General features: G+C 42.6%; 4 protein-coding genes across 8 annotated transcripts; 3 read left to right on the top strand and 1 right to left on the bottom strand.

The window, feature by feature from the left end:
• The first annotated feature begins 2 nt into the window (after window positions 1–2).
• Window positions 3–3,828, top strand: mrpl9 (mitochondrial ribosomal protein L9). Its single transcript, XM_023830433.2, has 7 exons — window positions 3–307; window positions 1,017–1,179; window positions 1,295–1,419; window positions 1,796–1,849; window positions 2,086–2,187; window positions 2,318–2,401; window positions 3,549–3,828. Exons 1-7 carry the CDS (start codon window positions 209–211, stop codon window positions 3,684–3,686), a joined length of 765 nt encoding a protein of 254 aa, XP_023686201.1. The 5' UTR covers window positions 3–208; the 3' UTR covers window positions 3,687–3,828.
• A 1,282-nt stretch (window positions 3,829–5,110) lies between these two features.
• Window positions 5,111–6,734, top strand: LOC111853529 (protein S100-A1-like). 4 transcript variants are annotated; one of them, XM_023830508.1, is made up of 3 exons: window positions 5,111–5,215; window positions 5,906–6,076; window positions 6,531–6,734. In XM_023830508.1, exons 2-3 carry the CDS (start codon window positions 5,936–5,938, stop codon window positions 6,678–6,680), a joined length of 291 nt encoding a protein of 96 aa, XP_023686276.1. In that variant the 5' UTR covers window positions 5,111–5,215; window positions 5,906–5,935; the 3' UTR covers window positions 6,681–6,734. The 4 variants fall into 4 exon arrangements, with proteins under 4 accessions (XP_023686276.1, XP_023686277.1, XP_023686279.1 ...); XM_023830509.1 differs by having other exon boundaries at window positions 5,201–5,277; XM_023830511.2 differs by lacking the exon at window positions 5,111–5,215 and adding an exon at window positions 5,364–5,485.
• Window positions 6,735–6,854: 120 nt separating this feature from the next.
• On the bottom strand, window positions 6,855–11,803 carry prcc (proline rich mitotic checkpoint control factor). Its single transcript, XM_023830507.2, has 7 exons — window positions 10,687–11,803; window positions 10,365–10,412; window positions 9,753–10,277; window positions 9,438–9,530; window positions 8,969–9,115; window positions 8,278–8,343; window positions 6,855–7,935 (listed from the first exon to the last, which is right to left on the bottom strand). Exons 1-7 carry the CDS (start codon window positions 11,074–11,076, stop codon window positions 7,849–7,851), a joined length of 1,356 nt encoding a protein of 451 aa, XP_023686275.1. The 5' UTR covers window positions 11,077–11,803; the 3' UTR covers window positions 6,855–7,848.
• Window positions 11,804–13,653: 1,850 nt separating this feature from the next.
• On the top strand, window positions 13,654–21,777 carry LOC111853524 (hepatoma-derived growth factor). 2 transcript variants are annotated; one of them, XM_023830503.2, is made up of 7 exons: window positions 13,654–13,814; window positions 14,075–14,164; window positions 18,053–18,129; window positions 18,559–18,697; window positions 18,772–18,930; window positions 19,153–19,398; window positions 19,663–21,777. In XM_023830503.2, the coding sequence occupies exons 2-7, from the start codon at window positions 14,078–14,080 to the stop codon at window positions 19,681–19,683; spliced, it is 729 nt and encodes a 242-aa protein (XP_023686271.1). In that variant the 5' UTR covers window positions 13,654–13,814; window positions 14,075–14,077; the 3' UTR covers window positions 19,684–21,777. The 2 variants fall into 2 exon arrangements, with proteins under 2 accessions (XP_023686271.1, XP_023686272.1); XM_023830504.2 differs by having other exon boundaries at window positions 13,654–13,894.
• The last annotated feature ends 880 nt before the right edge of the window (window positions 21,778–22,657 follow it).

The raw sequence follows: 22,657 nt of genomic DNA, 5'->3' as shown, positions 1-22,657 counted from the left end.
CTAAGTGGGGCTTTTTGGGCTCAGTGTCGCGCCATGCTGTTCCGCAATTTCCAAGTAGACTGTTAGTGTTAGTTGGGTTGTTTATGTGTTAAAATGTTGTATACTAATATAAACCACCGATTATAACAGAGCTTTACGCTTTGCTGTCAGAAGGAGTTTATTATTATTTTCTCCCTCATGATAAGGATAATTAGCCATATAGCTCATTATGTTGGCTCATAGTCGTTTTGTCCTTCAAAATTTGGTCCGGGATCTAAGTAAAGTCACGGTTTCTACTGTTCAGCGCATCTCGCAAACAGCTTGCAAGGTAAGGCTGTTCTCCGGTATACTGCATTTTTATAACCTCGTAAGTTAAAGGGAAATTTGTAGCTACGGACTATATCACGTTCACGTTAGCAGGGCTAACGTGTTTGTGATTATGAAATCAAATTGTATTGTACAAGAGTTGTATTACTTACGAAGTAGACGTAAAACTAAAATATATTCATTTTCACTGTATTGTAATTAGTACAGTGGTGTTTTCTAAGGAATGAACATTGAACCGTTCACTGCCACAGTACAATACTGCTTTCTTGCAGTTACAAATTATCCAATAATAATTCAGTCGACTAACTAAAACAATTACGTGCATTTAGTAGCAGAGTTGTCGGGATCAGCTTCACATTTTAATTTAGAACAGGAAATTTGCCTCAAATTTAATTGCCGTTATTAATGGAATCATCACAGTACAATTTACTTTGGGGTAAAAGTGTGTAACCTATATAATAAGCATAAACTTTGAAGCATAACGAAATTGTCTGGAGCCTGTGATCGGAAGATCGTTGGTTGGAGCCCAGCCTCGACAGAACAGTCACATATCTGTGGGCCCTGGAGCGAGGCCCTTCATCCCTCGGGGCCCCACAGGATGGCAGCCCCTTTGATGTGACCCCTCCAGGTTTCCCATGGGGAGAAAAATGGGGTAAAAGAGAATTTCCCCACAGGGATTAATAATGTATCTTTATTCTGTTCAATTCTAGAACACAGTTGTAGTTGAAAGATGGTGGCAGGTTCCACTGTCAAAAGAAGGACGCCCCCCTAGGCTCTACCCCCCCCGACATCGCGTTTATCGACTTGTGGAGGATACGAAGCACGCCGCTAAGCCCGAAAAAATGGAACTCATCCTGACACAGACTGTTCCTAGTAAGTCTGCCAGCCAGAGGCGTGTTTACAATTAGACTTTCTGATACTGTTATCCAGTGAAGACCCACCATATTTTTTTGTTGGTAATTTCATGCGTGTTTGTCCTTGTTTGTAGAGCTGGGAGGCCGGGGTGACACAGTTTTCGTGAAGAAAGCTTTAGGCCGCAACAAGCTTCTGCCTGAGGGCCTGGCAGTGTATGCCTCGCCAGAAAACAAGGAGATGTTCCAAGAGGAATTACGGGTCAGGCTCATCACCTTTGCCTTTGCATGAAGGAATGCTGACTGTCACCAACTGCAATAGGATTTAAAATGCATCCTGGTTAATGGGCTAATTAGTGCTTACAAGCTGGCAGTTTTTCTAGTCTCATAACTTTGCAGTATTACAGTGATTACGGTATTTGGTGCTGGCTTGTATGAGGTATTTTAATCTGTAGTTCTGAGCCTGTTACTAAACTAGACTAAACTAGCTCTGTACTAAGCTTGTGGACTGGTTCCATAGACCTGTCAAATTACTATGTCCACATTTCATTCAGTGTTGCCTTTTCTGGGAAGGGAGCTTGGATTAGTATTCAGGAAGAACTGAGCTGTCTCTGCTGACCTCCCAAACCCTATTACAGCAACTGCGTGAGGGGAAAGTGGAGGACAGGATACAGACACGCACCGGAAAGATGGTAAGACCATCCTTGCTGGGCATATGTAACGTCCTGGTAAGCTCTGCATGGGATTTCCTTTGAGTTTATGTTCCCCTAGCTACAAATGTCATACACTGAGGCGTGAGTATTAGTCCTGTATTGCCATCGAAGAGAATTTTAAATTTTCACTTGCTTTTAAGATTCAACCAGTTCACATGGGACTTTGTAGAGTAGTTATACTGCCCTCTCATGGCCATCGCTGTGTTTGCACACAGACTGTTGAGTACCTGAAACGCTGCCGGCTGGAGGTGGGGATGAAGAACAATGTGCAGTGGGTGCTGTCAAAGGAGATTGTCTGTCGTCACTTCCTTTTAAAGGTAATCGATTGCTGCTCTGCCAGAGTGGGATCCACTGCAGAATTGATACCTTTGAAATGACCTTCTCACCCCCACTGTTGCTGGAATAATATGTATACCTGACTTTCTCCCCCATACTCCTTCCCTGAAGCTGGGAGTGTTTGTACCACCTGAAGCCTTGACCCTACCGGACGAACCAATCACACGTTGGGGAGAGTATTGGTGCGAGGTCAAGGTAGGTCATTTGATTAAAGGTGAGACCCGGATGGCTGACTGATGCTCAGGTGCTGCTGGCTTGCCGTACCTCAGGCATTTGTTCCAGCCTGAATCCTTATCCCATCTGTTTGCACTGATTGCCATGGTGTTGAAATTCTTTGCCAGCTGGATGACTTACCATTCATCACAGAGTCCAGGCACTCAGTCATCTTGTTAACAGTATAGACCAGCGTTTCGCAGTCTGGTCCTTGGGAATCTCCAGGCAGTCCACATTTTTGTTCTCTCCCTAGGGAGCAAAAATGTTGACTGTCTGGCAGGGAGCTGGGAGGCAGCAAAAATGTGGACCGCTGTGGGTCCCTGAGGACCGGATTGGGAAACACTGGTATAGACGATTATAGGGACTAGAATTCATAAATAGGTGTCTACGCAGTACAGTAAAAAATTACTAGGTCAAATGCAATTTTGCCATTATTCTAGACGAAATGGGAAAAAAAGCCCTGAAGGAAAATGCAACCTTGAATCAAGTAAGGATGGTTATGAGCTGAAACAGTAGCTTCTACTAAAGAAGATCTGCACTCAGCATTATGTGTGATTTGACTAGAGCAGTGTTTCTCCATCCTGGACACTGCCATCTGCTGTTTAGTCTGTGTCACAGACTAGCTAAGCCCCTAAGAATGTTATGGTTGAATGTAAATTATGAAACGTTTAAGGCCTTGCTGCAATTATGATTAAAAAAAAATAATAATAATTTGTAAAACCTGAAACCAAAGAATTTATGTTGTATGATTGTATTTGGATATATCATTACATGGTTATTTTGAAGGCTATGAGTAATTAATAATTGGCATTAATTATATTAATAATCAATAAATTCATTTTTAAGAGTCAATTTTTAATTAACTATCTAATGATTTAGCAGAAATGTATTGTTGGAGATTGTAATGCATTTGACTTATTCTATCGATCAAAGTCACGGCTCAGTGATGCCTAATTCAAGTACTCAGCTGGAGCGAAAACACACCCACGTAAACGCAGGATGGCTCGCAAGGAACAGGAAAGAGAAACACTGGAACAGAGGCTTGAAGTTGTCTCAGGGCTTTAAAGATGCAGCCCCTGAAACACTATCTGTAACTGGTGATCGCCGTCCTGGCCTTCCCTTTCCGCAGGTGAACGGCATCAACGCCATCCGTCTCCCAATGTCCGTGGTGAAGTTCATCAAGCCAAGAACGCAGCGTTATAAAAACTGGCTGGAGAATCAGCAACCGGGCAAAGCACAGGATTTCCCCAAAGATGAGGAGTCTTAGCAATACCCAAATGTCTGACCAGCGGGAGGCAGATAAATGACTTGGTGTGAAAGTGATACATCATTGCAGAGGTCATGGACTGATTACATATACTGGCCATCTGACTTATAACTAGGAATTCCATTAAAAATGCTGACAATTCCTTTTTTTCGTCTGTCTTTGATTCGTCAGTATTTTGTGATGACCACCTGAATTGCAAGTCATGCCCCTACAGGCTGGAATTTTATGTCTCATGAATTCCTTATGAATCATCTGTCTTGGCCACTGGCTTTCTTACTGAAGCAGCGCACAGCCCGCAAGGATAAATTGGGCATCTTCGTGTCTGGGTGTTGTGGTGATGTAACGTCAGGGATCGTCCTGCTCGTCAGACCCTATTCCACAGCAGCGGACTCTGGGGACATCCCCCCCTGTTCCAAATTAGCCCCCTCTCACAGACAGCCGGACTTTAAGTCAGGAAGGAAACAGTAATTTTATCAGTTTTGAATTATAAGGAATTTAACATTGTGAAGACTTGCTTCACTAATGAGCTCACGATTCCCATTGTTAGGTTCTTGGTGTTTACTCTCTATAAGTCTATATGAATGAGAGTGAGAGAGAGTACGAGAATACACACTCTAATTGGGTACAGGATGACTAAGTCCCAATATCACCCAGATTTAAACTGACAACTACATTTTCAGTCCCCTGCTGGCCTTATGATTTTCTGCTGAAAAGCTGAAGACAACATGAGACTGACACCCTGCAACAGAAATGTTTCTGTTCTGCACTGCACCCATTACCTACCCCTGAGCTGCCTCCTAGCTTCCACCTCCCTTACTGCTCTGTCTGGTGTAGGTAACCCTTTAGGAAAGTGTTTCCCAACCCGGTTGTCAGGAACGCCCAGACAGTCCATGCTCCCTCCAAGCTCACAGGAGGGAGCAAAAATGCAGGCCACTGGGAGAGAGCAAAAACATGGACCGCATTGGGAAATATTGCTCATCCGGAAAGGGTCTCTGTGTATGTGGGTTTTCACTGCAGCTCCCTAATTAGATTACTAATTAGAGGACTGATTGACTGAAGAGTCCTCACAACTGAGTTTGGACAGCTGACCAACAGGTTATCCCAACAACCCGCATACACACTGGCCCTTTGCGGATAAGATTGCTGGCTTTTCAACACTTAATTGCAGTCATCCTTTGGACATTAATTAAACTCAGGTGCAAATACGTTTGGGTAGAAATATACAAATTACGTGTCTTTAAAACCTGCTAACCTCATCTTTTTCAGTATATTTTAAGGTTTATCTGATAGAACCTGGCCGTAAAACTACACACAATGCAGAAAATTATAATAGCATCATCCCAAATATTAGTGGAAAAAATGGGGAGTAATTGGGGAGTAATTTCTTCAACTACTCAGTAATTAGCAGACATTAGCAATTACACATGTGTTGTTAATGAACATGTAAGACGTCCTTTTTTAAGAGGGAAGGTGCCTTATTAGGATGCAAACATAAGGAGCTGCTGGTTGACATTAACAAGGTACACTAGGTAAGGTTATCCTTAGTTTAACTAGTATTGGTTTATAATGTGCCAGAAGAAATTATGAATTAGTAAGTTATTTTTAATTATTTGACTGCTGTGTTTGTGGTTGCCAGGGCTGGCTCTGCATAAATAAGCAAGAGCACCTAAATAAATTACTCCTCTTCTGTCTTTAATGATCTATGCTTAACACTCTCCTACTGATTGCGAACAACATTTATAAATTGAAACATTTTCTGCTTCTTAAGAAGGAAATCCTTTTATTGGATTGTTTTAATGGTATGAAGTCATACATACTATTGAGTTGTCCCTTTTAGGTTTTAGGAAGCTTTTGGAATTTTGAAGTACGGACAGTCTAAGCATGTGTTTTCTATCTGCTGCTGACAAACTTGCTTGCAAGCAGTTGTGTGTAATCCTGTCTGATATGCTCTGTGGTATGTATGAGTAAACTCAACCTACCAAGGTACCATTTTGCAGAAGACTTTCTTCAAAGTAATGTTTTCATGATACAATGCTTTTAAAGGTTTGCGTCTGAGTTTTTGGATGAACATTTTAAGTTTCCGAGCAGCCAGCTGAACAGTTGTGCATTTGATTAACTTTGGATCTATAAAATGTTTTTCATTCTTGTGCAGAGCTACTAGCAGGTCACTGGCAGGTTAGTTGGCTTCTAGTATTACTCCATGAAACTTTCCTCCACAGTTCCTGTAAGACAAACTTTCTCGGAGAAAAATGTCTTCCCAGCTTCAGAGTGTGATGGAGAGTCTGATCGCGGTATTTCACAAATACTCTTCTAAGGAGGGAGACGAGCACAAGCTGAGTAATGCAGAAATGAAGAGCCTGCTGCAAAATGAGCTTCGCGAGTTCCTTGCTGTGAGTTTTTGATCCTTGGCCTTAAGCGTCCCATGTTACACTTGTTCCAGGTGAATTCCCACAGTGAATTCAATGTGTTTTTTGGCAAGCTTGGGTTTACATGCTAAACAATGTTTGACAATCCAGTCCTTGGGGACTCCCTGATGGTCCATGTGGACAGTTGGGGGGGTCCCCCAAGGACTGGGTTGACACATTGCTATCTGCATAAACAAAATGAACAAACTGCCAAATGATCTAGAACAGGGTTATTCAACTCGCGGTCCTCGAGGTCCGAGCACTGCTGGTTTTCCAGCCTTCCTTTACCTGTCAGTCAGGTGTGAAGCCTCTGACCAATCCGAATCAGTCATTATTAAACAACTACTTGGGAGAACTGAAAACATGGCCTGGATTTGGAATCGAGGTCCAGAGTTGAAGAACCCTGATGTAGAACAAACACATCTGTCTTCCCTCTTAGGTGAGCCAGGATCCAATGTTTGTGGAAAAGCTCATGAATGACCTGGATGAGAACCGTGATGGTGAAGTGGACTTTAAGGAATTTGTTGTTCTGGTGGCAACACTGACTGTTGCATGTAATGAGTTTTTCGTGGGTAAGACAAAGAGATGAGAACACTGTGCTCCAGCTGTTCAATCTGCCTTAATAAATATGTTTGATACTTGATCTTTTGCATTCTGTATGTTGCCAATATACTCTGCTCCAGTAGGTCTCTGGCTATTTTGAACTTTATAACTCAGGCAGCTCCTGTAGGTTGCTGGAAGCACAGGTAGTCACAACATGTAGTGGAGGTGCTTTTATACATTTAATTTCAGCTGATACATCTTCACCCAAGTCCATGTTTAGTTATCACTTGACAAACATTTGTAGGTTTTTACTGCTTTGAAAATATAGCAGAGTGGTTCCGAGAACTGCAGCATGTTCTCGGATACATTAGTTTTCACATTCTCCCCGTTTCCACACAAGTTTATTCTAAATTGCAGAGATATTGGACTGGCATTCCATCCAGTGTGTCCAACAGCTTGCTTTCCGGGATGTGCTCCAGGCTTCCAGTGACCCTGCACTGCATGAAGTGTTGAAGGAATAGAGCCATGAGTAGCAGGACTCTCCATGCTGCTGCTAGGCCAGCAATACTGTCATCCTGCCTGTAATTGGATTGTCTATCACCAACATCTGAGATCGGAGTATCAATGGTTTTTTGTTAGAGCAGTCCCTCAGGACAGTTCAAGGGAACCTTACTTTAACCAATAAATTTGTTCTGTATGACTAACTAGAGCCACAAGAACCAACCCAGGATTAAGTCTATCAACAATTTGACTTCCACAACATGTATCTACACAAGTCCAGGAAATTCCAAGTTAGAATGTGAATTTTTTTTTTTCCCCCTCCCTATAGCTTCAACAGTGCCAGAGTACCAAAAAAAAAAAAAAAAAAAAAGCCAAACTAAATGGTAGAATTACACAAACGTAAAGAGGGGAAACAGGCAGACAAAGGGAGCAGATGCCTGAGGAGTCTAATCCTCTATCAGTACTTCCCAACCTGCTCCTCAGGTACCCACAGACGGTCCATGTTTTTGATCTAGCGGAACTGGGTAGGAGCAAAAATGTGGAATATGTGTGACCGCAGTGACCAGGTTGGGAAATACTGCTCTATCAGGTCAATAAGATGCAACACTGAGCCCCTATAACAATAAACCTCATATATAAATATGACCCAAGCTGAGGGGTACTACTTTAGTTTTAATGTGTTCTTCCAGTTTAGCCGCCCCAAACCGTGGTCACTAGAAGCCGTATTTGGCTTGCGTTTGCCGACGGGTCAGTTTGTTATCGGCCCAGCTGTTCTTCAGCTCCAGTTCCCGCTCCTTTGCCTGTAAATAAGATGGCCATGTTTAATGTCAGGCACTGAAACAACTTCTGGTACTGTGTTAAGGAAACATTGTATTCAAATGAATGTATATCATCCTGCACAGTAAAACTACATTACATGACCTACTTAAGTCCATAACAGATATCTAACATTCAGGGGATTTATATATCAGGCAATTCCTGGAGTTACACCCGATTGCCTGCAACCAATCAAACTTGTACTGTCAGTAGTCAGTCTTACTTTAAGCTAACGGTAGGCTTATATCACGCTACTCAATGTCAACAGGTAGGAGAAAGAGGACCCACACTTGGTGTGTATTGTCTTAGTGTATCGATGCCCTCACCTGGTGAATGAGATACGTGATTTGGTGCTTACGCCGCTGCTGTCCTGTGGGCTGCTCTCCTTTTTTCTAAGATGAAAGGGACAGAAGTTTTGAGAAGCAGCCACTTGAACACTAAACACTTCTATACTTTGCTAAGGTTTGTTCATAAAGGTAAACGTTTAGCTCATGACCTGGTTCTCACACTGACAGTCAAAAGGGTACCACCCTGGGGGGTGTTCCACAAAGCAGGATTTCTTGCTTAGCGGACAGCTTTTCAGAATTAAGGTACAACAACCATAATTTCCTGCCAATGGTACAAAAATGTTCCTCAGAGTCCATTTCTGTACCTTATATTGGACAAAATGGTACATTTACCGACAGCAAGAGTACAACTGGCAGACCCCCAGTGACAAGCAATTGTACCAGTTTGTGCCTTTTGAGGGTACTTTTTTCTGACAGTGCAGGGACCCTCCAGACAGTTCACTTTTTTGCTCCCTCCCAGCTCCTGGAGCATAAATGTGAACTGTCTGGCAGGAAACTGGGACGGAGCAAAAACATGGACCGTCTGGGGGTCCCTGAGGCCTGGGTTGGGAAACACTGGCTTAGTATATCCTAAGATCGCCATCTAGATCTACATCGCATTAAAAATCCTTCCCAATAGTTAATGAAACGGGTGGCAGGGTGCTGGGAGCCTTTCCCCTCAGGCCCAGACCTTGCTGAACGACTTGCGCTGCTCCTTCTCTTCAGTCATATTTTTGGTCAACCACTGCTGGCTCCCACTGAGCTGGTCGTCTCCCTTTATTTCGAGAAATTTCACTTCCTCTTTTCCCCGGTTCCTCTTCCCCTGGAGTCGCCGGAACTGTGGGGTACCATCAGATGGGGATCAGCCCCATTTGCAGTACAGGGCAACTGACATTAAACACACAAGCCCTAAACCAGGCAGACAAGCTGGGCATCATTTGTGCCCAAGGGTTTGCCCACATTCAAGTTTTTCAACTATCGTAATCCTGACACAGAGGCCTCCATTCTAAGTTAAGTAGAGCAACAACAGAAGTCAATATCCTTTATACGTGTAATCAGACATACATTGAACTACAGTTTTCCTTTTTTTGAATGATTATTATTCAAGTGTAATGTTATCAAACATCTTGCACTAAAACAACACAAAGGCTTTGCTTTACCGCCTCATCGTCAAACAGGGACGATGAACCGGCTTCTTCCTCTCCTGTCACGCCACTCTCAGACTCCTGGTAGTAGTCCCCAGAGTAGTACTCCTGCAAATAACGTTTAGATGAGATTTGTGGCAAGTCACTACCAAATGCAGTGGAAGAGTGTCACTTATCACCTTTTGACCTACAAGAGCAGTTTGTAAAGATGTGCCGAGTGTGATACTAATATGGCTGATGTACTTATGTGCACGTATAAAAAAAAATGTCAATGTGTAGCATCTATCTTGAGTATAATTAAATTGTTTATATGTGCAGCATTGACGATACCTGGGAAAATGCATCCGCTGCTGGAATTTGACCAGTGGCATCCTGGTACTGAGGGTAGTATGAATCCATCTCCTGCCCTTCCCAGGTACTACTAGGTCTCGTGCATCCCTGTGGGACGGAACCAAAATCTAGAGGGGCATCTGACTGAAAGGGGGCCTCCATGCCTGGGGGTGGGGGCAGGACAGAGGCAGCAGAGGGCTCGGGGTCAGAAACCGGGGTAGCTGGGGGTGGCTCCGCGCTGTCCTGCAGGGAGAAGTAGTTTTCGGGGGCCACCTCCTCGTCACTGCCGTCCTCCTCTTGCGCCATCTGCCGTGCCAGCTGCATGGCGGCAGACTTGGCCGCTGCCTTGATAGCTGAGGGTGAGGCGCTGACCCCCGGAGCCGGGGTGGCACCCAGCGAGCGAGCCGGTGTCCTGGATTCCTGAGGACGCTTGGTGAGGGTGTGCGGCACCAAGGGCCGCTGGGTTTCCTTGAGGACCAGATTCCGTGGCTGAGGCAGGAGAGATGAGAGGCCGCCACCAGAGCCCTAGCAGCGAGCAACGTACAGGGGGCGCTGTCAGTGCATGCCGATGGTGCACTTCCCAGATACAGACCAGTTCCAGAGTAATCTTACCTGAGGCAGTACCTTCTTCTTCGCTGGTTCATCCTCATCTGAATCTGACTGTTAAAGGAATGGCAAAGCCCCTGTTTAATTTCTTGAACAGAAATGGCTATATTAAAATGAACTATTAAATTGCCTCTCCAGTTATTGTTGGGACAGAAGTGACTCAGTTTATGATAAGTAACTACTATAAATTAATTACCAACATTGTGACTGCAATCATTCAATAATTGTGAATACCACCCAAATATTTTGGCCAGCAACGAGTGTGGTTAAAAGAAAATCGTGCACTAATAGAGAATGAATGAATGTTGTCAGATTTCTTCATACTCACGTCGCCTCTCTGAATTTCAGGAATGGTAATTTTCACTGGTTCCGTGCGCTTCTTCGGTTTAGGCAAATTTAAAAGTAGTCCAGTCGACGACTCTTGACTCAACGTACCTCTTGAAGGGGGAAACCCCAGACTTAATGTGTCTTCGTTGCCTTTAGAGTCCGACTTCTGGCTGGGGTTGGGGACCGCCGTAAGCTGCGTGGCCCCGGAGATCTGCGGAACATCTCGAGGTTGCGGGACATTTGCTCCAGCGTCTCTGAGACCCTCCGCACTGGGATTTTTAGGTGCAGGGAGGCTCGCAAAAAGTCCAGCGCTCCTGCCTCCGGCTCCCAAAGATTTTGGCGAGTCTTCATTGTCGCTCTCATCACTACTACCATACGCTACCAAAGACATGGCTGTTTTGCAATAACCGTAAATATACCTTGCTAAAATGTAATCCACACACGTTGTTGTTATCCTATGCAAACTCAATGCCAAGCACGAAAATTAGAAAGCGACGCCTATGATTCTGCATAAAATCTGTTAGCAGTATTTCCCCCCAAATTCTCTCAATTAAAAATTCCAGAACACCCGGTCACAAAAGACGTATTTTGTTACACGCTAATTCCCCTTTTAAGATACCGATTAATTTTGGTAGGTTAGGCTGCATTTAAATCCCGTTGGTTTTGCAGCATTACATACTAACATAGGTAAACTTAGGTGATACTAAGGTTACTTTCTCATCAGCGTTGTTGCAACAAAAAGCCGTTTGAGAAAAACGTATTAAATGAAGCGATTTCCCAATAAAAATGAACGAACACCTTCGCCTGAAGCGGCACTACGATCCAGCGACTGCGCGAAATTAAGGCCGGGGATGGGCGACGGAGGGCTAAGTAGGCCGCGACAGCTCGTTTATTATAACTATTAAATTAGACTCCAAAGCACTTTTCATATTGTCCATTTAATACGCAGGTGTTCACATGGCGTTTAAAAAACGAACAACTCGACATTCCTTTTAGCATGAAAATACCTAAACTGCAGCGATATATTATTGTTTGTATTTAGCCTACAGCAGCGCCGTTACGATCCTGCGCAGATACTCAGACATAGAGGTGTTCGAGATCATCATTGCTGCGCAGCGCTATTGGGCCGCCATAAGTTCATGTTTGTGAGGATCATACGAGCGCAGCGAGTCAAAAAACGCGACTAATGACAGGCGCTCTTGTCTGGTTTTTCACAAGCCTATATTTTTCAGTTTACTTAAAAACACACCTGAGTTCCGTGAGAGTCCTAAATGGGTATAATTAAGCAAACAATAAACTATTGATCAAATGCAAATAATAATAAAATGTTCAAAATTGTGAGTATTACATAGTGATACTTATGATTATTTGCACAGACACAAATAATATGTTTTCATCGCATGTCTATAAATCAGTAAGAACTGTAAGTTCTGAGTATAAACGCCAGCCAAACAAATATATTTTGCTAACTATCTATACCTTATCAAAATAATCTCAAAGGACTGTAGAGAAAGTGCTTTTTGGAACATTACACCTTCGGATTATGACAAACATTACGTACGCCCTTGAATTTTTTCATTTTTCTTGAACCGGAATGTTTATATGAAAACAGCTACAAAAATGATATCGTCCCCTCAGGTACTGATTTGGGACAACGTCACCTATCAGGAATTAACCTTTCATGCTAAAATATTGAAAAGTCATATGCATGGTCATGGTCTATTCCTCCAGGGGCCTGTACTACGAAGCGGGGTTACTGGCTTATCGAGGTAACTTGTCGGATTTAAGGTAGTCTGGGCAAAATGTAAGTGAACGAATATGAAGTCCATTTAAACTGTGGTACCTTAAATCCGATAAATTATCCCAATAAACCAGCAACCCCGATTCGTAGTACAGGTCACAGCCCACAGGTCTCCATTTAATCACAATACTGCATGGTATGATTCAAGTTATTAGCCATTACAATATGTAGGCCATCATTCTGCAGAAATTGCCCAGCAGTGTTGTAGTTTTATTTTTACAGTTACTGTTGGCAAATAAGAGTAATCTATAGTAATGAATTTTAGAGAGGATTTTTAAAAGGGAATGATCCTGTTAGGTAATGTTCATATACAGTACTATATATTCTTAAATAATAAACGGATAGGGGAATGTGACAAATACCAAATAATATGAAGCCAAATATCTGATTAGAGCAAAAAGTAAAGCTATTTTTAACCAGATTCAGTGCAAAGGTCACACTAATACAGTCATGGTTTTTGATGTCAAATCCACTTTATGCCCAAGTCAAGTTACCTGTTTTCATTTTTTTAAATCAGCTAAAAGTTTAATACAAGGGTACAGCAATACAGCAATTACTGATGATTATATGTGTTAAATCTCCCACTTTTGATCATCAATAGAATGAAGCCTTTTTATCAGTTAGAACCTATTTTATTTTCATGAAATCATAATTATACCTTTAAAAGAGAAGAATATTTAGTATTTTACCAAACTAGATTATTTAATATTTAGAAACGCTGATTAATTATTGGTAATTTATACAAAGAGAAAGGACATTTAGCCGTGGTTTATTAACATAGCAAATATGAAAAAATTTATTAAAACGTGTGCATATATTATATAATAATATTGTATAATAATTGTCCATATGTTTTTCTTGAGTGGATTTAATTCCATGCTGTACTTCTGTATCTAATTATGTCTGCAGTTCCTTCTAGAAATACATTTAGAAATCAGCACTTTACACTCACTCAGAACACGTGTTTTGGTTTGTATATAAAATGTGCATAACGTGTGAACAATTTTAAATTTCAGTGTTAGTGAATAAAACGACCCTAGTATAAATAATGTACACAATAATGTGCACAACTAATTATTTTTAAGGTTTCTTGTTTGATATATCCACTGCGCGCTGTGAGTACCTATCGATTCGTGACGCCTTACTATAGAGCCTTCGTGTTTCGTAGTCAGACCAAACCAATCAACCTCGAAGTGAGGAACCAAGAGGGGGTGCTTCTGTTCGGAGGAGGGAAGCGGTTCCAATTTCAAACAAAAACAAGGAGATAGAAGAGAGTGTGGGTTGGAACTCTGGAAGCAGGAATATCTGATAAAAGCGAGCGGCAAAAAGTAACTACAAGCCGTCGTGTGCTTGTCGTAAATATCGAAAACGGCAGCGCAGTGTAAAGTTTTGCGAATCTTGGTTGCAGGCACGTTTCCATTTTACGCACGATTTAATTTGGATTTTTAAAAAGTTCTTCTGGGTGGCTTATCTAGTGATAAAGCAACCCGGCTTGCTAACAAGTGCGCGAGTGCTTATAAACGGCATACTATTCGGTTTTATCAAGGGGAAGGTTTTATTAACGCTTTTACTTTTGTTTATAAAAAAGAACATGCCCAGATCGAACAGGCAAAGAGAATACAAACCTGGCGATCTTGTGTTTGCAAAAATGAAGGGATATCCCCACTGGCCGGCGAGGGTGAGTACCTGCAAGCATTAAAACCGACGCAACTTTTATTGCTGTGGTGGGAGACGCGGACTGTATCTTCAGTAATTGTGGACATTTGTTTTGGGCCTAGCCTTGGTCCCCCGCTCAAACTTTATCTGCCTGCCAGCTGCCCGGGCTGCTGGAAGGTGTTCCCTTGCCAGGCATTTGGCGTGTTACTTTTTCGGAGCACGAGCGGGCTATAACGTGCGCGTGGCTTAGCCCGCGCGCTGGTCCGCCTCACGCAGTGTCTGACGCGGCCTACAGCGCCGAGCTTAGCCCGTTAGCCGTGTAGATAACCAGCCGCCACTGCAAGACGTGCCTCGCCGATTTTTTGCCATAATTTGGCGGGTCGGCGAGACACCCGGAGGTTTCTCCCTGAGCTCTTCCTAGTCGCGTTTTTTTTAACCGCTCAACGTGTGAAAACCGGCGCGGGAATGGGTTTTTTTTGTTGAACATTTGGGGAAAATATCGGGAATGACACGGTACCCGTGTTGGTGCCGTAAAGCGCGGCACTTGTTAGGAAAATGGGGAAACGTGGGGGAGGCAGGGCTGGCGAGAGGGCTTGAGGTGGGCGGACGGTTACGCAGCGCAAAGTCCCTCAGGCGGAGCAGCGTGTTTGCAGCGATAACAACACGGAAAGGGGCTTCGCTGTGTGATCAACAGCACAACTTGGGCAAATACAGTAGATAATTGTAGGCACGGTTGCCTAATGCCCACTGTAGTGTTCACCAAGTCTTTCGTCGATTACTATGCGCGTATCACACATCTAGGCAGCTACCTACGTATTAACCGCAGCAAACTCCATGGCCTCTATGGCTCTCTATTCAAACACCATCCCAGCAGTCGTTTGCCAGTCGTGATAAATTACTTGTATACTCTCATCGAGCCGTTTGCAGGATGCATTCAGTTGGTTCATTCATCCTTGCTCGGTGTGAACAATAGGAGTTGACAAGACTGGGTGCCAAATGTAGTTGATTTACTGTTTGAATAACCCAAGTCTAGCACATTGGTTTAATATTTTAGATATTGTGTGATGGTTTTAGTTTGGTTTTTGTTTTTGTGTGTGTGTAAATAATGAGGTTTCCTCCACCCTTAAGTCGCTTTTGGACAGACATGCAAGCATGGAAAGTTTAGTCGTTGTTTCGTGCTGGTCAATGTAGTTTGCATCATAGGGATTCAAAGATTTTGACAGTAAGTCTGGGAAGGCGATACAAAGTACACCTTTATTGGATCGGTTGTGATCTACACGTTTCTTTCAATTGCCCTCCGCTAAGACGCACGGAGTCGCGTGACACGTGTGGTCTCACATTGCCTTCCAATTCTACTCTGAAGTTATTGTGTCAACTGTAGGGCGTATCCAGTTTATCTAGTTGTAAATTTTCATGGCCAGGTATGTTTCATCGAGAGAAAGTGCTTATTTAAAATCTTAGGGTGTACAAAATGTAGTATAAAATGTATGTTGTGTTGAGCGGATATACAACATCATAACCTATTTATAAGAGATGCATGAATGGGAAATTCTTTTGCTGGAATTCTGTAAATACAGTACCTTTGCCTTAGCGTCCCACCGCAGTACTCGGGATTATTATGTTGTCTTGTACCTGGGCTGCTACAGTGCCCCGTTTCACATTGAGTCTGATAGTGAGCCGTGTTATCTTGCCCTGATAGGCGATCTGGGGAGGCTGTTTGAACATTTGGCACAGCACCCGCCAGGAAGCGAGCTGGAGCGCTGTGAGCGGGCGGGTGGCTGGCTGGTGCTTGCACCGTGACTCAGGCCCAACCGCCCAGTGTGCTTTCCCCCCTCCCGCTCCTGTTTCCTGACAACAGTGGAGTGGGGTGTATAAGGGTGTCCCATTTGGCAGGGTTGGCAAAGGCTCTAATAGTCTGGATAGAACTCAATATTGGGACAAAGCTTCTTCACCAAGGCGTGGATTTCAGATTTGTTTTATTCTCCTGGGGAGAGATGTGTTTGGTTGAAAGTATTAAAACGTAAAGTCATCGGTTGTTCATTATTTCCGGGGCAATTAAATTGTCCTTTTTTTAATCCACTGGTTTGGCTGGTTGCCCTTAAGCGAAGATAAAGAGCAAAGGACAGGTTGTGTCTCCTTCTGTAGCTCTGATTAGTAACTGTGGAGAACTGGGAAAAGTCAAGATGATCTCTAAACATCTGACTGATCTATGTTCTCACCAAGGGGACAGAGAAACCAAAATCGAGGCACATGTCGAATAAGGGGGGAAAAAGGCCTTATTTTTCAGTGTTGATTTGAAGGACAAGAACTGTCTGTGTGCTTGTGAATATGGATATGAACGAGTTTTGACTGCTAGTTGCCTTGGAGCAAGTTTGAACAGCAGCAGCTACATGCAGGGGGGTGGAGGGTGGAAGTTGTAATCATAATTTGGCAACCACAGATGTTGCTGGGACAGGCGCCAGCAGGGCAAACTGGAGGCTGCGGGACATAACGGCTCTGTGTTCCTGTGTGTGTGTGTGTGTGTGTGTGTGTGTGTTTGTGTTTTGGGGGGGAGCTACAGGCAATATGAAAGACATAGATTTTCCACTTTTCAGTCATTTCATTGAAATTTGCTTGCAGGTTTTCTCTGAAAACACTTGATATGTTTGGTATAATGTTTTCCCCAGGGCTGTGCTGTAGCTGTGTTGTTCCCCGGTTTTCGGTAACTTCTGAGATTGTACCTAATTTTCATCCTTTAATGCACAGCTAAGTTAGGTTTTGTAACGATGCATAATGCTTTTCTGCTAGTTACCAGTTTTATTACTATTGGATGCTGACAAGTCAGCCCCTGGCAAATGGTGTTTCTCCGGAATGTCCTGTCCTCTGGCTGGGTCTTCGGGATTCTCTGTAGCATGCTTTTTTGTTTTGATGATTGAATCTGTCCACATTATTGCTGTTTGCTCTCTTCCTCTGTTTAGTCTAAAAATGATCTTATCATAATATTCCCAGAATAAGCCATAATTTTAGGGTCACCCATTTCTTTATGCCATAAGAGCTGTATTTTTCTTTTAATTATTTGTGTATTTGCAGTTATTATACAGGTAAATGAAAACCACTATGGCAAACATTTGGACAGTGTAAGAAATGCTTAGAATATCAATGTCCCGATCTGTCCTGTGGCATTCTGGGATAGCGTTTGACCTTTGAACTGCCAGTTGCACACAGTCTATAGATGACATCACAGCGTATTTGTGGCCCATGTGGCTTCTGTTGGGCTATACCACACTACAAATAATATTACAATTATACAATTAAAATGAAAAAATAAATAGCCGAACAAATAAAAAGAAATAAACTATACCCAAATAGAAATTATCTACCAATACAGTGTGTCAAATAAGTTAGTGGTTTTGCCATAACTTGTCAACACACAAAGCAGTGTTCTTGCGTCTGTAAAAATATAAATTTGATTCCAGCTTCTAGTGATGGCCAAATGAACCACTTGCTGTATTTTTTTGACCCCACTAGATGGTGCTCTCTGTTCAAAAAGGGTTCAAAGCATGCCCCAAATCAACCAAGAGCTTCTGTGCTACAGAAGCTGCTGTTCTGAGGCCTGTAAATGCATGCCATGTGTATCTTGTTACGGAACACTTAGAACTACTGTCATTTATTCACTCTTCACTCGGCTTGAATTCTTAGTGAAACCCCCAATCCTTAGGTATTTTGTATCCTTTCAAATGGAGTGACATGGGATTAATGGAATAATAATTAACAATGCTGTATGGCATTATCTGTATAACAAGCATCCCCACCCTAAACCTGCTTAGTTAATCTTAGTGCAACATCTTAGGTGAAACACTCTTGTTCTGCTGATTGACCTGTGCTGTACTTTTTTTTTTTTTTTTTTTTTTTTTTGGGTCATCTCTTGCAGATTGATGAGTTACCGGAAGGTGCTGTCAAGTCTCCTTCCAACAAGTACCAGGTGTTCTTCTTTGGGACGCACGAGACGTGAGTATGCTGTCCCAGGCAGCATAGGGCATAAGGCAGAGGTAGACCCTGGATGGGATACCAGCAGGGGTCACACACACAGGTGTAAACATGCACTGCTACCCAGTGAGCAACCGTACGATCCTCATAGAGTGGGTTTTTGTCGTTTAAAATTGTAAAGTAATTTTCTTAAAGTTTCACTTTTCTGGAATTATAGTGTAGTGCAGTGTTTCCCAATTTGGTTCTGGAGCAAAAACTTGGACCATCTGGGGGTCCTTGAGGAACAAGTTGGGAAACACTACTGTAGCATATTCGAGAAGGTCATGCTATAGTCAGTTGTCTAAATTAGCTAGCCTAGCGCATCGCTAATGGTATTGTCTCCATGGAACCTTATTGGAGGTTGGCTTTCTCTATGGCTGAGTGTTACGAGTGATTTGTGAATCTCTGCAGGGCTTTCCTTGGACCCAAGGACTTGTTTCCATATGAAGAGTGCAAGGAGAAGTTTGGGAAGCCCACTAAGCGGAAAGGTTTCAGTGAGGGTCTTTGGGAGATTGAGAACAACCCCACGGTTAAGGCAGCGGGATATGAGGTGAGGCAGCTCGCCCTCTGCTGGCAGTTTCGTCCACCAGGAGGTCTGTGTTCTCACCAGTCCCTCATTCACAGCCGACAAAGAAGGACGCTTCCTCAGAGGGGGCAGAGAAGCCCACGGGTGACTCCGAGCCTGGGCCCGAAGGCAGCAGTGATGAAGACGAGGGCAACCTCGTCATTGATGAGAAAAACGAGAAGGGGGGAGTCAAGCGAAGAGCGGAGGACTCGTTGGAGGTGCAAGTGTTCAGTCAGCCTAGCCAGGGTCTGCTGGGCTGATGGGGCCCGCACACCTGTTTTAAATAATAGCCTTAGGGCTTATGCACATGTGGAGTCACAGTCTATGCATTTTGTATCACATTTAAAATGGTACAGATTCACAAAAAGTGCAAGCCTGTGGTGCATGATCACGCAAGCTGTAACCAATCGACGGTTCTGAAGCTGGTTTTCACTTCCCAGGCCTCCCCCAAGAGATCCAAGGACCCTGAGGCAGAGGGGCTGGGGGAGGGTAAAGGAGAGAGCAAGACATCAAACGCTGAAGGTGCCACCAGCGACCATGTGGACCCAAAGCCTAATGATACTGCAGGGGCGGAGTCTGCTACCCTTGTGACTCCACCTCCTGCAGCAGACCCAACTGCCACTGGCGAGTCAAAGCCAGAGGCCCAAGCCAACCCACCAACTGAGAGCCAGTTGACATCTGATAAGGTTAGTGGAATGTTGTGAGCTTGGGAAACCTTCATGCAGTGATTGGCTGATTCAGTTGAGCCTTAGTCAGCTTGTCGAATTAAGTGATTCAAAAACGCATATTGTTAGGCATGGAGAAATGGGAAGCACTTGCTATGTCTGGATTTAGTACAGTGGAATTCGGTGCCAACATTGCTCTGTAACTTGAAATTGTCATTTGGGTTTGTCCTTCTGTCCATCTGATACCTAATCAGTTCTTGCCTTCTCTCTCCTGCTCTCTCCTAGGCTGTCACAGACAGTGCTTAACGCCACGGCTCTGCTGCCACGCCAAACTACCAAGGCGGGTTTTCGGGTTTGAGTGAGAAAATAGCATCGGCGTTCTAGGGTTTTGCACCTAGAAGAAAATGGAAGAAAATAGCTACTTAAAATTGTACCAGACACATTCACATGCCAGGATTGGATAATGTGAGTCTTGGTTACAGTCAAGCTGAGTTGCTGAGATTTCATACAGTAAAGTAGTGATGAACAATATAGCCTTGGTTTGAAAAGGATACCTACTGGTATTTTGATTTCTTTAAAGTGCAATTACAAGTTCTGGCCACTAGGTGTCAAGTTAATTAAGAGGGAACACCAGCTTTGTTTCTCTGTACAAAGAGTAATTAAGAACAAAAGACAATTTCGAAACTTTTGGTAATCAGATGTGTAATACTATTCCATTTAAAATAGCTGTTTGCTAATCCTGTTGAAATCCTGTTTGTTTGAATTTGTTAGTTTTACAATTTGAAGTCAACTGTTTGCTGTATGTCGCTGTGCTTTCAGTACAAGTAAATCTATAGTTGCTTTCTGGGCTTTAATATCTAAGTAATTTTCAATGCTTTCCCTTTTGACATGACTTGCAAATAAGTATTTTCTTGATGCATCGCACAGATTTGAGGGTGTTTGGCTTCATGTATCTGTGCAAACCCTACTGGGAAATGGCAAAGACCACTTTAAGTCAAGGGCATGGCATGCACGGCAGTGTTGACCAAATATTTAGTAATATATGTCACTTGTGACACTTGGATCCTATAGATTTTCCTTTTTTTTTCAAATATTTCTATTTTACGGAAATTTATTCAATTATATTTTTATTTAGCATTAATTATTGTAAAAAAAAAGTGCTTCTGACTTTTAAAAGGCCAGAAGGCACAGTATTTTCCAGGCACAGTATTTTTCTGAACATGGAGTTTGTATGAACTGGCTGAAAATTGATACATTTTATACTAAAGGAGTGGGTGCCTTTTTTTTTTTTAATTTTTTTTTTTTTTTTTTAAAACAGTTTCTGTTCAGATGAAGCAAGGGAACTGAGGTTTTAGCAACACATGGTTTTGGTTTTAGTTGTAATGTGCCAGCAGGGGGCGCCCGTCAAAGCGGGCGATGACCTTCCACACTGAAGCAGATTCGCTGACACCTTCTCCTTTGAGCCCATTTCAGTGTAAAAAGAAAAAAAAATCCTGTGATGCCAATCATTTGTCAGCAAAAACATGTGGTTTTAATTCTGAAAAATGTGGGGAATTCCTGTGCTTTAAACAGCCATGCATTTCAGGGTGAATGGATTTTGAACACTGTCAAACTGCTGCAGAAATCAATCTAATGGCAATCGTTCCATATTAATAGCCTGACTGATTTCACACATTTAATTGCATATATTTCAGCTACTTTTTGGAAACAGAATTTAACATTATCTAAAAAGATTTTCAGAAATGGTATGTCTCCCAAGTATCAGTAAACTACCTAGTTTTCCAGGAAAAGGAATCTTTATTTATATATAAAAAAAAAAAAAAAACACTTCAAATTAAGTACTAGTTACCAAATGCAAAATTTTAAATGGGAGTCTTGGTGTGTGTTATGAACCATACACTCAACTTCCCGGTTATGCTGGTTGTTAAACCATAATGAAATGGTAGCCTGAATGTATGCAGGCGGGTTGCTTGACACACTCAACCCATTTCCAGCACTGATTCTTTAAAGGTTCCACTACATGTTGCTTAGACTGCTGAATTCCATGCTCAGAATATATTTCCACTACTATTAATTTAAAGTTTGCTATCCCTTTCATTCCTCTGGCTCTTCTTCGTAAGCCCTGCATGACACTTGATTGAGGTTTTTGAGGTATTCTCTTTGTTTTATCTGTTTTATCTGAAACATCATGATGAAGATTGGCAAAATTGAATGCTTGTAGTCTGCCCGTCTAATCGCTTACAGAAGCCCTTGATCTGTTCATAAGTTTTTTTTTTTCTTGGCAGAACCTGGAAATCCTTCTTTTTAGGCAGAATGATGCCCAGCTTGCATCTCTCAGCCTTCTCTTCTATTGTAGCCTCAAGTCTGTTTGGTTAAAACAATAAAACATGTCGATTATGACCCATGCTTTTGTTGTTGTTCTACAGTCTGTAGCAAGTTGCATACAGCTCTTGGGTGGTGCAATGAGAGTGATTGACTTTATTTTTTAGTCAGGAAAAAGACTAGATCAGTGTTTCCCAGTCTGATCCATGGGGACCTGCAGACAGTCCATATTATTGCTCGCAGATCAAAAATGTGGACTGCAGGTCACCAAGAACCGGGTTGGGCAATGATACATGTTTTGAGAAGAGCAAAAATATACAGTAAAATTACTAATCAGCAACGGACTGAACAGTTCTGCAGTATTTATTAGGTCAGTCTATTCTTGCATGTTACATTCTAGAAAAGTAAATGTGTTTGAAACAGAGGTCATACATGTCCAATAAAATTAAGTGAACCCTTGCTGTACATTGTGCAGTGACAGGTAACTAATTTATAGAGGGTAATATATATATCATTTTTGAAGTTCATCATGCTGCCTTAGGGAATATCAGGATGAAAAGGTGAGTCAATTTTTTGATGGGTCTTGTAAAGTAGTCACACCCTGATTACAAATCTTGTGTGGAATAAAATGGGGTAGCATGTGGCTCAGTAGGTTGGGGCGCTGCCGTTGTGAACAAAAGACTTAACAGTTAAAATATCGTAATTGGCAGAATGAGTTTAGCATTGGAGCAAAGCTCCAAATTCCAGTTGCTTCAGAGGCGGGCTCCCCCCATTTTACAATAATTAAAATGTAAAATTATCTTATGCTACAGTAAAGTGTTGCGTTTTGCATGTAATGAGGGCTAAATATTTTTCAAACTGAAATCAAAGCCTCCCAGTGAAGCCAGCAACTTTCTAGTAACTACCGAAATTTTTAAATCGACGCATGTTACTGCATGTCGCTGTGCGCGGGACAGTA

Source organism: Paramormyrops kingsleyae, chromosome 23, assembly GCF_048594095.1.
Source record: "Paramormyrops kingsleyae isolate MSU_618 chromosome 23, PKINGS_0.4, whole genome shotgun sequence".
Lineage (NCBI taxonomy): Eukaryota > Metazoa > Chordata > Actinopteri > Osteoglossiformes > Mormyridae > Paramormyrops > Paramormyrops kingsleyae.
The sequence above is the reverse complement of the archived record's forward strand: the minus strand, read 5'-3'. Positions and strand labels throughout refer to the sequence as shown.